At 43.2% G+C, this 14019-nt stretch overlaps 1 protein-coding gene across 5 annotated transcripts in view; it reads right to left on the bottom strand.

Annotated features, from left to right (window-relative positions):
- The window catches only part of PTPRB (protein tyrosine phosphatase receptor type B), a 66197-nt gene that overhangs the window by 43596 nt on the left and 8582 nt on the right, over positions 1-14019 (bottom strand). For 4 of the 5 annotated variants that reach the window (XM_069857419.1, XM_069857399.1, XM_069857388.1 and 1 more), the window contains exons 3-4: positions 12611-12849; positions 6377-6653 (exon numbers count right to left, since the gene is read on the bottom strand). In XM_069857419.1, the coding sequence (XP_069713520.1) occupies positions 6377-6653; positions 12611-12849 (516 nt within the window). Of the gene's footprint in view, positions 1-6376; positions 6654-7136; positions 7262-12610; positions 12850-14019 lie in introns of those variants that run through there. The other variant, XM_069857428.1, reaches the window with a different exon arrangement.

Here is a 14019-nt window from a genome sequence, read left to right on the forward strand (position 1 = left end):
GTGTATTTCATCACTCACCAGACTTCATGCAGATCAAAAGAAATTTATTACATGTTGATGTAATAAGGTATTGACATTTATGTCTCCCAATAAGGTTAAGCAACTGCATATTAAAAACGTATTGCAAAACAATCCACAGTAGCAAAATCAATCATTCACAAATTGGGGAGTTAAAGAGTAAAGGTTTCCCAACAATTGAACAACACATTTTGGCTTCCACGAGTACGCTGTGCTACTCTTTCCTAGCTTCAGACAGGGAGTGCATGGTGCTTCCAGGCTGAGAACTGAGGTCTCTATATGAAGGTCTATATATGAGGTGTCTCTGCTTTAAATCAAGAAGAACAAGACCATTTTTCCAATGTAGTCATTGCTGTCTCTTTCCCTAAACAAGGCAGACGAGAGAATGCAAGATCAGGTAATTTAGAACTGCACTGTAAAGCCTGAAAGGACAAAGTCAGATCTACCCCATCCTACAAATAGAGCAGTAGGAGTATCACGGGGCTAGAAGCTTTTAAGCTGTTTTTTTTTAAATCTGTGTCCCTGCCCATGGGAAGATGGTTGAAACTAGATAATCTTTAAGGTCTCTTCCAACCCAAACCATTCTATGATTTCATGATTCTTCAAAGCCTGGATGGTGCAGAGGGTTTAATTGCTTCTTACAAAGCTTTACTGAGAACATACTTGTGCCAGTTTTTCATGGTATGCTCTGTCAGTCAAGTATATTAGGAATTCCAAGGGAATATCTCCCTCCTTGGAGACAGTCAAAAGCTGTTTGGACATAGTACTGAGCTCTTGGTGACCCTGCTTGAAAGAGAGCTTGGGCTGGATGATCTCCAGAGGTTCCCTGCAACCTCAACATTTCTGTGAATCTGTGAAAAATACTCTTGTCCTTTTGATCTCAGGTCTCTGCTTAAACTCAGACTCTTGCTTTGCACCACAGAGATGCTAGGGCTCTTCAGAAAAAGAGACAAAAATTAAATTAACAAAATCAATAAATAGACATAATTGTCTTCTTTCCTTGACCTCTTTCTTAAATGCCAAAGTAACTCTGCCTAAATCTGGAAAGAAAAAAAAAAGGAAAATATCCCCGAAGTCAAAGACCAAACATATCAAACTCAGGCCAAATAGTTAAAATTTCACCCAGTTATAGCAACTGAAACAGGAGCTTTTAATGAAAAGTGTCAGGAAATCTTAACAATGGGCTTGACTACCAGCTCCACCTATAACATATACTAAGCCACTAAAGACTGTTACATTGGCAAAGGTGAATAGTGGGAGTATAAGCCTGTTCCTTGAAGGCAATTGTTCTAATCAGAAAGGTCAAACTTTGGGAGTCAGACATAAATTCCAGCTCTATATATGGTCAGACGCGCAGCCAGATGGAAAAGTTTTAATTTGACTGATATAAAGAGAACAGTCATGATAAGTGTCAAGAAGTTTCATCCTCTCTCTGACAAAGTTACAATAATGTCGACCGCTCATTAGTCCTGCAACAGTAATCAACATAATTGCATTATTTGCCAAATTCTACAAAAGATGACATCTACATTTTTAGGAGCACTTAAACTGTCTGGGTAATCTGTCTCCCAAGGTGCATTAGCAAAGAAAAGAGTTGCGTGCCTAGAAGGTGAAGTTCAGAAATTCAAACTTTATCTAATCTATCTGGTCCAGAAAACAAAACACTCAGTGCTTTGTACATCCGCTAGAACAAAGGAACAATGAGATTGGGAAGTGCTTAGGCTGAAAGAGGCCTGGATGGAAACAAACACTTTAAAAGCCATTTACATTGTTATACAAGTCTTTGCTGGCAATGATACAACACTGATATATCACAGAAATAAAATATTTTCACAAAGATATTTTTATACCATTTGATACTATATGAATTAATGCTCTACATCGTCTTCTGGTCTACGAAAGAATCTTCCAGAAGACTTAATTTGTTTGAATTATACTGCACCTCCATTTTCACTGTGTGGGAAAGGATATGCTTCATGTGCACTGTTGCTACAGATACAGTTTGTAGAAGTGATGGATATCGTTATATCCAATCTCAATGACAAGACTCCTAAATACAATGCACAGAAGCATCCCTGCCTTATCTTATGCAACAGAAAAAAAATAACTGAGATGTGAGCCCAGGACTGAGTAACAGGGAATTCCTGCCAGTCTTTGCCATTTCCCTACCAAATTATCCATTCTTTTCCTGGTTTTCTCTATTCATAAAAACAGTAACACAAGGACTTTTTTCTTTGAAGATTAAGTAAAAAGCGTTGATTTCATTGTCCTTGTTAAGAACAAACACCTATTTCTTTGGGATGATATGCAACCTAGAAAGTCTTTAAAACATGACTATTTATTCTCCTCTTGTACTCTGCCTTTTTAAATGATGACCATAACCATTACATGATTACGGATAATAGAATTATGCAGCCTATAGTCAGAGCCATGTCACAGTAGTTGTTCCTACAGATGGCTAATAAATCAGATTTGTCCCAAATAATTTTAAATTTACAGCAATGAACACTTGGCCAAGTCGTGCTTCTAGCATTTACAGAGTTATATCTCACAATGGAAAAATACTTTACCAGCCTGTCTTAGCACGTAGAATTTTTGACCTCTTTTCATTCAAATATTTATTTTTTTTTCTGACAAAAAATAATCTACCTGGTTAATTATCTCAGTACAGACACTGGCTTGGATTAGGCAATGACATAATATATCACTGCAATATTTTTGTAGAAAACAAAGTTGAAAATGGCATTTATGACCCTGTTTTAGAAGATATATTTGAAAGCAGAGAAGTGCCAGGTTCTTTTTTCATGGCTCTCAAGACCTGTATTTCAAATCTGAATTTCAGAATTCATAAATTTAACTGTAATTTAGGATACTACTATTTTTAACTAGAATTTTAATCAAAGACCTAGTGATTCACTGAAAATACACTACTGAAATGTACTGAAATGTACAGCTCTGCTGGTACACAGGCATTTGGAGAACTGAGAGCTTAAGAAGTATTTTATCTGAAATCAAGAAAGACACAACCCTGACATCTTTTGTCATAGAGTACCTCTCAGTCAAAGAAGTAGTTTCACTGAGAATAAAGAAGATAACATGAAAAGGCCAGCTGGTCCTTGTGTTGTCCCAACGTTATGATGTCAAGCATGCTGACTAGCTGTATGGTTTATGTGCTGTTTTATGTATACATATATATATATATACACACAAAAAAAAGCATAACAAATGGTAAATATTAATGTGAAATAAATATGCCAACTTGTGCTTACTAACACCTTTAAACACAGGTTTGCAGTGGAAAATTTATCTGTAGCTCAGAGCTGATAAATAGTGTTATCAGCTTCTTCTTCATTTCCTGTTCTACAGAAACAGAATAACTCCTAACACTGTATCTGTGTTTGCATGCCTGCATACATTCATCTTATATTGTGCATATGTGAGTGTATTTTCCATTGTTTTGGAGGACCTACTTCAATTCTGCTCTAGAGGATTAAATGCTTGCCACTGATAGTACATACAACAAAATTTCTTGTGTAAAGAGAATCCAATTTCGTGGGATAGTGTGGATTATTGTACCAGTATTCCATACGCTATTAGATTTCAGATCTCTACATCCACAAGTGAAACAGAAGCTGCTTCTCTACTCAAAGATTCACGAAGGATCTGATGTTACTTGAGAGTTTGTGCCATCTTCATGAGCTGCAGACTTACTCTATTGGAATATCAAACTTGCAAATAACATAGACTTAACTCATTGTCATAATTATGATTTTAATGTGAAATTAAATACTCAAAAGGCCAAATTAAGTTAGAGATTTGGTTCTTTCCAAGCCTTCATGTTACAACTGCAACTGCAGTACACATTAATGAATGCTTTTGCCTCAAGTTCTTAATTAGAACACATCACACTCAAAATCTAACAAAATATTTTATATTTTATGGGCTTAACTAGTCCAGCACATTGTACAACAAATATGATGAAATGTGAGCTTGTAAGAGGAACAAGTACATTAAAATTTTAACAGGATTGAATACAAGCAAACAGTTAAGCCTTCTGAACTACGTACATAAATGAATCTGCAACTTTTTCTGTGTACGTTTATTGTATCAAGACAATACAGACAACCAAAACCTCATTTTGCAGAAGTAAGCATATGAATTGGGATTCCTCTCACTTAACTCCAACCACCTAAAATTTCGGGTGTTTGGTTTAACCTAGGCTCCTCCTATAGTCGGCGGAGAACACCAGGCAGTTCCAAAGCACAGCTTAGCCCATCTATTAAATGAAGAGCTCAGGAAGGGAACTTCATTTAGTACCAAGGTCAGACATCATATTTTTAGATGGCCCATGATAGCTCAGTTACATTACTGTTCAAATCAGTGGGAATTTTGTTTGCAATATAGCTGAAAATATTGCTCATACCGCCATATTCACAGGACAGTTTCCAGGAATATATATGTATGGACATTCAGTGTCAGCATATCATAAAACAAAGCTACTGACATCAAGTTACAAAGGAACAGGTGAAAAACAGCTTCCAGAAAACTTGTTTAAAATGTTGCCCCTAGTGGAAACATACAGAGGAATAATCCTCCCTCACTCCGCATTAAAAACATAGCATTGACAGTACTCATGGTTTGTTGATAGGCATAGCAAACCTTATATACTCTTTAGAAAAAATAAATTGACAAATTTTGGAGTTAATTGTGTATTTTAAACACAATCAAGCAATGCAACAGATGTAATTGAATCAAGAAAAGCAAGGAATCACAGAGGAAACTGAGCACTGTCTTTGCAGGAAATCTTCATGATTTCTCTGTTCTTATCTCATGCTTTTGACTGATCTCTGCTATCTAAAACCCAAGCATAAGCCTCACTTCAACTACAGTCCACTAATTTGTAGTATTTCAACTTAAGCTTCAACCAGTCTTTCCACACTGACATCAGCTACATAATATGACTATAATCAGCAGTTGATTTCAATCACTTTTGTCACCTTACAGTCTTGCAAAATCTATTTACTGATAAAAAAAGTAATAAAAGACATGCACAAGTTACTGTCTGAATGATTACACGTTAATCAAAATGTGGTCTAAAGTGGTATCTTTTCCTCAGCTTCTATGCCAGTATTCAATAATAGGTTTCTACTCTTCGGCAGTGATGGTGACTTATAGCTGTCATTCTGACAATGGTTGATCTGTTCTTTCCGTTGTCAAATTACAAGTCATCAATATTAAAAACATTTGGAATGATGCATGACACGGATTTAAATCACTGTCTGTACAGAAACCATTACTCATTTTTACAAAGTGACATGATTTGTGCTTACTGTACAGCTATCACACCAGCAGGCTAGACTTCTTTTAATTTGAGTTAACAAAGCAAATTAATGGAGACTATTTAATGCACCTGTATGGTTACTGCAGGGAAAAGAGGCTGACAGTAACTGATGTCTCTGAACCAGTAATTGTTAAATATTTGGCTGCTGTCATCTTCAGTACTAAAACTACAAAATACCTCTGCAAAGCTAAGACTCTAGAAGCAAATCAAGGAGGCATTTAATGATGAACCTCATTTAAGACATCTCTGTTTTGAGTCTTCTGTTATCAACAGTCAGAGTTTGGACAATACCGTGTTTCGCCATCTTTACGAAAACACAAATACAGGTTGCAAGACCCCAGTTCTGTCCCTGCAGCCAGTGGCTTCTACATCGTTCAGTGCTTCCCCGTTAAGTTGTTCACACGCACACACAAACACACAGAAAGGAGACTTTCCTCGGCCGCTGGAACATCTTTACAGTCGGTCAGGGATGTGACACCGTAGGTGTCCTGCACGCAAATGAACATCATAACACCTCACCGGCTGCACTCGAGGAAAATGTACAAGCAAGAAGTTTCAGCCCTACTTTCTGACTTTCAGACTCTGGTTAAACAGAATAAAAGTACAGAAATGGGCTGAAGCAATGAGCTATCCTTGAACAGGATCCACCTGCCATGAAATAGATGGTATTTTAAACACAGCAAGTAAGCCGTCACCTGAGGAACTACAAAGCCAGCAGGCTTGCTTGAGCACAAAGGTTGTTACGGGATATTACTTCTTAAAGTGTTCTGCTGGATGGCAGCTTAAGGGGTTGAGGAGCAGCAGAAACGTACTCCCAGCAGGGATCCAGTCTCCGACAGCATCTTCTTCCAAGCCTCCTGAGCTAACTTTAGGCAGCGTGGTAAAGACAGTCCCAGGGCAGGGCAGCTCCATTCGGCAAACACGGCAGGTTCATGGGAGCTGTGAAGCCCACCCCTGCTCCCCCAGCCGCTCGAAGCGCCCCCCCACCCCCCCTTCCCGCACCTGCCGCGCCCGTACCTGTGCGCACGGAGATGTTGACGGGCTCCCCGCCGGCCAGCGGCTCGATGCGCAGTTGGTACCGCGTCCCGGCGCTCAGGCCCCGCACGGTGCAGCCGAAGGAGCCGTTCCCCGCGGGGGAGGGCAGGCAGCCGGCCGGCTCCCCGTCCTCGGAGCTGCCGGACACGCTGAAGTCGCAGCCGCGCCCCGCGGAGCCCCAGCGCAGCCGCACGCTCTGCCCGCGGACGTCCCGCTCCAGCAGGTCGGCGATGCATCCCGCCGCCTCCCTCGGCGCAGCCTGCGGACAGAGGAGAGAAGCTCAGAGACCCGGACGGGCTCCGCCGGCAGCCGGTGTCCTCCTTGGGTTCATCCCTCCCCAAGCCCCGTCCCAAAGCCTCTTCCCGCTGCAGCTGGGCTGCTGCGGGGCACCGCAGCGGGGCAGCCGGGGCCGTCTTTGAACTCATCCCTCCTCAAATCTCTTCCTAAATCGTGTCCCCACTGCAGCTGCGCTGTTGGGGGCAGAGGGTTCCCTCCCTGGGCTCATGCCTCCTAAATCCTGACCCCAAGCCCCATCCCCGCTGCGCGCTGGGCTGCTGCGGAGCAGCCGGTGCCCTCCCTGGGCTCGTCCCTCCGCAGATCTCTCCTCAAATCCCGTCCCCGCTGCAGCTGGGCCGTTGGGGGCACCGGGTGCCCTCCCCGGGCTCATCCCTCCCGGCCCCCGGGCTCAGCCGGGACTTGCCGGGGTGGAGGGGGGGGGCGACCCCCGCACCGCCCCGGTCACCTTGGTCAGGGCCAGCGCCGTCCACAGGGCGAATCCCGCTCCATAGCTGAGCATCGCCGACGGTTTTTATCGCCGAAGCCCCTCTCCGGGAGGGGCAGGAGGGCAGGAGCGGGGTGGGTGCGGGGGTGGGGGGTTGCGCCGAAGCGAAGCGGCCGCGGCGGGCCGCCCGCTCCCCGCCGAGCCCCGCTGGCTGCATGCGCCCCGGCGCTGCCCCGGCCGCCCCGCCGCTTCCCCCGCAGCCGGGGCGGGACGGGACGGGATGGGGGCTGCCCGAGAGGCGGGGGAGGCGGCCGCCGCTTCCCACGCTGCCATGCTGACCCGGGCTGGCTCGGCCGGAGCCCTTCCCCGCCGTTTCCGCAATCGGGAGGCGATTTCCTCGCGCCCCGGGAACCCCCCCACGGCCTCACGCCGCTCCCGGGTCCCCGGATGCCGCCCTCGTTCCTTGCGGGTCCCACCGTCCTCCCTTCTCCTCTCCCACCCCACCTCCCTTCCTTCCTCACTCCTTCCTCCCGTTGTCGCCTCTCCCTTGGGATTTGTCCCCACCGCAGGCTCTGAAGAGACCTTATAGCGACCTTCCAGTACCTGAAGGGGCTAAAAGAAAGCTGGGGAGGGACTGTTCACAAAGGCTTGTAGAGATAGGACAGGGGGGAATGGGTATAAACTGGAGAGGGGCAGATTTAGACTGGACATAAGGAAGAATTTCTACACTATGAGAGTGGTGAGACCCTGTCACAGGCTGCCCGGGAAGGTTGTGGCTGCCCCATCCCTGGAGGTGTTCGAGGCCAGGTTGGATGGGGCCTTGGGCAGCCTGGTCTGGTGGGATGCCCCTGCCCCTGGCAGGGGGGTTGGAACTAGATGATTTTTAAGGTTCCTTCCAACCCAAACTGTTCTGTGATTCTGTGATCATTGAGTCCAACCATACCTGTCACTACTAAACCATAGTTGATGCCAACTTGCCTTGCCTCATGGCCACCTCACTTCACAACCACCTCTCCTTGCACCTGCCTGTCCACGCGTCTGCCTTACCTCATGGCCGTTTTGACTCATGGCCAGCTTGACTTGCATGCCCCCTTCTCCTCATGCCTCCCACCTCTCTTGGCTGCCTCGTCTTATGCCCACATCGCCTCGTGCTCACCATGTCTCACACCTGCCTTGCTTCATGGCTGCCTTGCCTTGCGTGTCCCCATCGTGTCCTCATGCCTGCTACCCCTCATAGCTGCCTCACCTCATGGTCACCTTGCCTCATGCCTGTCTCATTTCACGGCCTCCTCACCCAGTATGTTCACTTCTCATGCCTGCCACTCCTCACACCTGCCCCATCTCTTGACTTCAGCCATCACTAAACTGCCATTCCATCTCCTGTGTCTCAAACACTGAGGTTTTTAGGGGTTGGATGCAGATCACCAAGGCCTCCATCCTCTCCCTGGCCCTGCAGCACCACAACCAGAGGCATCGTGGCAAGAAGCCTGCAGCTTCTGCCTGCAGCTCCAGACACCAGTGGAGGTGTACTCTGTCTGTCATTGTTCAAGTTATTCCAGCTTCTTGTTTTGTTCGGCATCGACTTGTGTCCTTGAAACAACTCCTTCCCACATCCCCTGAATAACTCCCAAGATAAAGCTACACATACCACAGAAAGCTAGAAAGTCTCCCTGTTTTCAGACTGCGACAAACAAGCTGTGTGCAACTCCAGATTTGGCTGCAGCAGTTTCTATCATGCATGCACGTCTCCTCCTTATTTAGGTTTCAGCGTCTTAAAATTTGCATGTGTGGGTACGTGGGGTGGGGTAACGGAGAAGAAATGTAGCCAGAGGTGTTTTGGACATTCAGATGCTCAAATAGACAGTAACATAGCAGCCATGGGGTAAACCTGAGATTGCATAAAAGAGGAGGAATTTGGCATTTACTTTCTTCACATGGGAATGGCACTTTTCTGCACCTTTCTGTGCTGTATGATGCATGTGGGATTTTAACTTCTAAAAGCAGGATCACAAGCAAATTCAACACCATCTCTATTTTACTTTTTCCTATTCTGGGGAGAAAAAAGTGCTAGGGTTCACAGACGTTAGTCTGCCTGTTAGGGGAGCTGCTGTCGTAGAGATTTTCTGGGCATGAAACTGTAAAAGAAGATGCAAATGTCTGAAAAACCTTAGCTTTCATTCAGAAATTCTCATTCAGGAACTGAAGGTCTGAGCATTTGTGGGTGGCACCTGTGCCTGTGGAAAGCTTTCTTTGTTCCAGTAAAGCTCCATGCCTGGTACTTGGGACGTGGCACTGGAAGTGTTGGGCTTTACTCCCTAAAGGCCTGGGGTGGTTAATAACTCGTGAACATCACCTTAAGTGATGATATAAATATATGTTGATTATTATGCTGTTCTCAAGCCAATTGCAGAACAAGATCTTCCTTCAAAGAGATGTTTCATGTACTTCAGACCAAAGGAGGGACTGCGTCTCAAAGAGCTTGTACAGTGATAAACCATTGATGGAAAATGAAAAGGGTTTGTATTAGACCCAAACTGAGGCTAAAATAGTGTCTTGTAATCAGTTCATATGAGAGATTGCTTACAGCCTAAATTTATCTTCAGATGACTATGCTTTTGACACCTAGTGGCATAAACCACACCAGTATTTTTCCAGCACTGAGGAAGAGCAAATCCCAAAGCTTATGAGGAAGTCTGGATTACTTCAAACCCCTCTCTGAAAATGAGAATATTTGGAGTAACTCACTTGTTCTTGGAAAGTGGAACTCACATTGTAGGTATTTTTGAAAACATCCATAATCTGAATTTGCAGGGAAGATATAATTCAGATATGTAGGTGTAAATTAGTTAAGTAGATGTCATGTATGGAAGTTAAAAAAAGAGAATCAGTGCAAACTTTAAAATGTCAGGAAAGAAACTGAAACTGCCACAGGTTGAATTTAAAGACCTTATAGAAGTTTGTTTGTCTCTCAAAGTTAATGTAAAATAATGACTGGAGAAGAGTGATGTTGCTGCTTCTCAGCATTGCCCATAATTTAGAAGTTCCTACTTTATTTCTCTTATTCTTGCTATTGTAAAATCTTTAAAACTACTCTGCTATATTGTTAGGAAAGTAGTGGTTTATTAAGGGTTTTGAGACTTCTTCCTGCCTGTTATCAAGCACAAAGCTGCTGTAAGGGCAAGATCTACCACAGATGACTATGCCAACACTAGAATAAAACAGGAGGGGGTCCACAATTCAGTGGTGGCAATCTGTTTATATAGAATAGCCAAGATAATACCAGTAATTATTTCCAGACTGAATAAATGGGCATTTAGCAAATCAGCAGTCACACAGCCTTTAACATTTACCGATCTGTGTGGCAAGCCAAGAAACTAATTAAAAAAGAAAAAAGAAAAAAGAACTGGAAGTGAGTTTTGGGAGTGGCCGGACGTGTCTCTAATAGCAGGCTCCAAAGTCCCTTTCAGACACTTTCCCAAGGTTTCCTGACCTTTTTTTTTTAACACCAGCCTTTCTCTGTGTCTCTCTAATCAGGAGGAAATGGGCTTTGCATAGCTTTTGTCATGGCTTGAAAGTGCAAACTGCAGTTTTACTTGAAATCCAAGGCTGCTCTAAACCAAACATTTTGTTCAATTCAGGTGTCACCATTGTCCCCTCCAAAACGGGTATGCTCACAGGCAAATAACATCAAGGCTTTGCTTCTACAAACAAGAGGATCTAGCCTGGGCAAAGTCAGTTAAGAGAAGGTATTGTCTCTTTAGCAGTCCCCAGTGCTTACTTGGTCGATGTGTTTCCAAAGTGTCATGTTAAACACAATTAATCCTTTAAACTCCTTGCGAGTTTGAAAAAAATATTTTTAATTCCAATTTGCAGGCAAAGAAGCTGGAATATGGAGGCCAATGTGTTAAGTTTGTGTGTGTCTAAAATGCTGTATCTAGATTCAAATGTCCACACTCACCTGGAGATTCTCAAGTACAGATATTAATAATTTTTTTTTTTGTCGATATACTCAGAGTGCTTATCATCAGGATTCTGGTTTGAAAGCTTTGTTATAAATGACTCAGTGCCAATCATGTGAATCAGGATGTGAACTGGGGTAGGAACACAGGAGGCAGTAGTTTCATTTCAAACAAAGCCATTTCTCAAGCACTGGTGTGATTATTTAGAAGAAGTGCTGGAGGCAGTTTGGATAATACCAGATTATATAGGACATTTTTCTTTGGAGACCAGAATTCTGTGCAGGAGGTGTGCATATAGACAGAGGGCTCAGGGAAATTAGCTCGGCCTGCCTGCACCAAGACAGTATAATCATATTTTAAAAGAACTGTCTCCATCAGCTGTGGAACAAGATGCAGTTCATCCATCATCAGTTCAGTCTCATCCCCTCACCAGCACTACAACAGCAGTGACAGGGTCTATAAACCTTCGAGTTGGTTATTTGGATCAACATAGTCCTGGGTGACACTACTCCTTTCTCCCAGTCTCTAGTGATGTTCCTACTAGTTTGTACTGATTGCTCTATCCACAGCCCTCCCAAATGCAAAACACATTTCTTAGTTTCATCCACAGTAACACTGACGCCCAAAGTAATAATTGAATCAATATGTTTGCCTGCCCCACTATACTGAGTACAGTGTGGTCTGTTGGACAAGAACCCACAGGGAATTTAGGGATTTTCAGTTGTAAACCACCCTTGATATCAAGACAGTGACCAATAATATCCTGCATGTTTTACCTCAGGCACATTTTGGCAATGATGATTCCAGATTTGCTCTCAAATTACTTAACTGTGCCTTGCTCACTCATAAAAATATGACTAGAAACTGATGGGGTGGTACTGAGTGCACACTGCCTAGCTTTGTCCATGGATGGGGCTGGCACTCCTGTTCCCCTCCTCTGGCAGGCTGTTTGTGGTTGGACAGAGAAGAGATCAAGTTGTAGCAGTGTGTCTCCGTTCTGACTATACATCAGTAGATAAGCTGACCAGGGTCAAGGGTAGTGTTTCTTGTTAGAATTAAAGCATTCAGATTTCGCTTGCTTTTGTCTATAATCCACATATGTAATTTGAGGACTCAAATATCCTAAATAAAGTCATAAACCATACTGTTATTCTTAGACCGTAATTAGAGCTAGATCCTCATGTCATGCAACAAACCAATGGCAGAGGCTAAGTCAGTCAGAGCAGAAACCCAGGTCCCTGCTACCTCCATGTTTTTCATTGCTCCCCAGCTATCCCAATCATTTCTCTCTTGCTTAGATATTTTTTGAGTGTATTGTGCACATCAGAACTGTGCTGTACAGAAGCAGAATTTTTCTGCAGCTATGTTTCTAGCAAAGGACACTATCTGAATCAACAATACATCCCACCAAAATAAAGAACAAAGCTTAGTCCTGTAGTTTTTTTCAGTCCACTAAACATCAACGTGCAATAGCTATCAGGCTCCACAGAGTGGAGCAGGCCTAATAAAAATCAATCAATAATGCCGCTTCCTTACCTCTTCTGTAGTGCTAGAGTATTGAAAAGTAGTTGTTGGAATCCAGGGTTTCTCTGTTACTGCAGATTTCAAGTCAAAGTAGAGGCTTTCAATAAGATTTTTACTGAAGTGTTCAGTCACATTTCTGATGAACATCTCTGTGCTACTCTTCAGCAGATTTTCAGGACTAGAAGTAACAGCATTTGAAGTGGAGGATGTAGGTCTAGTACTCAGCACAGAAGTCTCTGTGTCTTGGAGATCTAAGACAAATAAAGGAAATTAATTAAAATCAGCTCTACGTATTTATAAATAATTCTTTAGATGCCAATATATATATCTTCTAAGTAGTTTAAGTGCACCTGTCAGTTCTATATTTTTTTTTTGTTTTCAGTGCAAACGTATTTTGCACCAGTACTAACGTATCCGCAGAACAAAAGCAGGAAAAAAATAATTTCCGTGAACATTCATGCCATTCATTTTAGATACAGTTCATCAATGATTCTGAAGTGAAGAGAAAGGCTGTACTTTGTCATTTACAGCACAACATTTTCATTCACTTGCTTGAGTCTATCAAACAGTACACAGTTTCAGCTTTATATGGTCAGCTTCCCTACCTTTCTAAGTACACAGGCCAGATTCTCATCTGCTTTTAGTTCACTAAGTTCAAAATATGGCTTTGTTCAAGATAATTGTTCAAGATAATGCGTTCAATATCATTTTTTTTGTTAAAGATATTTATTCAAAATAAGTTCCTTGTGCCCACATGGGACATTCCTCTTGGATTTTCAAATCAGTCCCATGCAGAGACCATGCTAACCCCTGACTTCTGTTCAGCTAACAATCATATCAGTTAACTGAAGTGTCTGCAAATATAATGGTGGATTTGCTGTTTTAGTCACGTATCCTTCAGAGAACGCCAAAGTTGCAATTAGAGTGCAGGAAAGATTTTACTACACATTTTTCCTCCACATTTTCATGGCTCTTCCTCCCCATTGGTATGTATTTAATATCCTTTCTTTGTGGCGGTGAGGGCAGGGTTCAAGCTGTGGTGGCCTCTACATCTGGTAGCATTACATTTCAGCTAAGCAATTGGAATTACTCACTGGCCCCTTCTCACAGAAAGCTTCCCTGCCATTGCTGGAGCACAGTTAGTGTGCATTGGCTCAACGCCCAAGACACTTTGTCTGTCCTTGAACTGGGGTCTCCAGCATGACAGAACCTTGTTTTGCTGCTGAGCCACTGGGCTGTTTGCCATTTATAACAATTTTAGCTCACAAACCCTCTAAAAAAATGTAATGACTGGGTTAAATTGCAGCAGAAGCTTCCAAATGTAATTACTTGGTGTGCAATTATGATGTCTTAGCAGGCCAATGCGTGATTACCTCTTACTCAAAGGATCAGTGGGTGAGCTTCCATGAAGTCGACATGGT

The sequence above is a fragment of the Phaenicophaeus curvirostris genome, chromosome 1 (genome assembly GCF_032191515.1).
Source record: "Phaenicophaeus curvirostris isolate KB17595 chromosome 1, BPBGC_Pcur_1.0, whole genome shotgun sequence".
Taxonomy (NCBI): domain Eukaryota; kingdom Metazoa; phylum Chordata; class Aves; order Cuculiformes; family Cuculidae; genus Phaenicophaeus; species Phaenicophaeus curvirostris.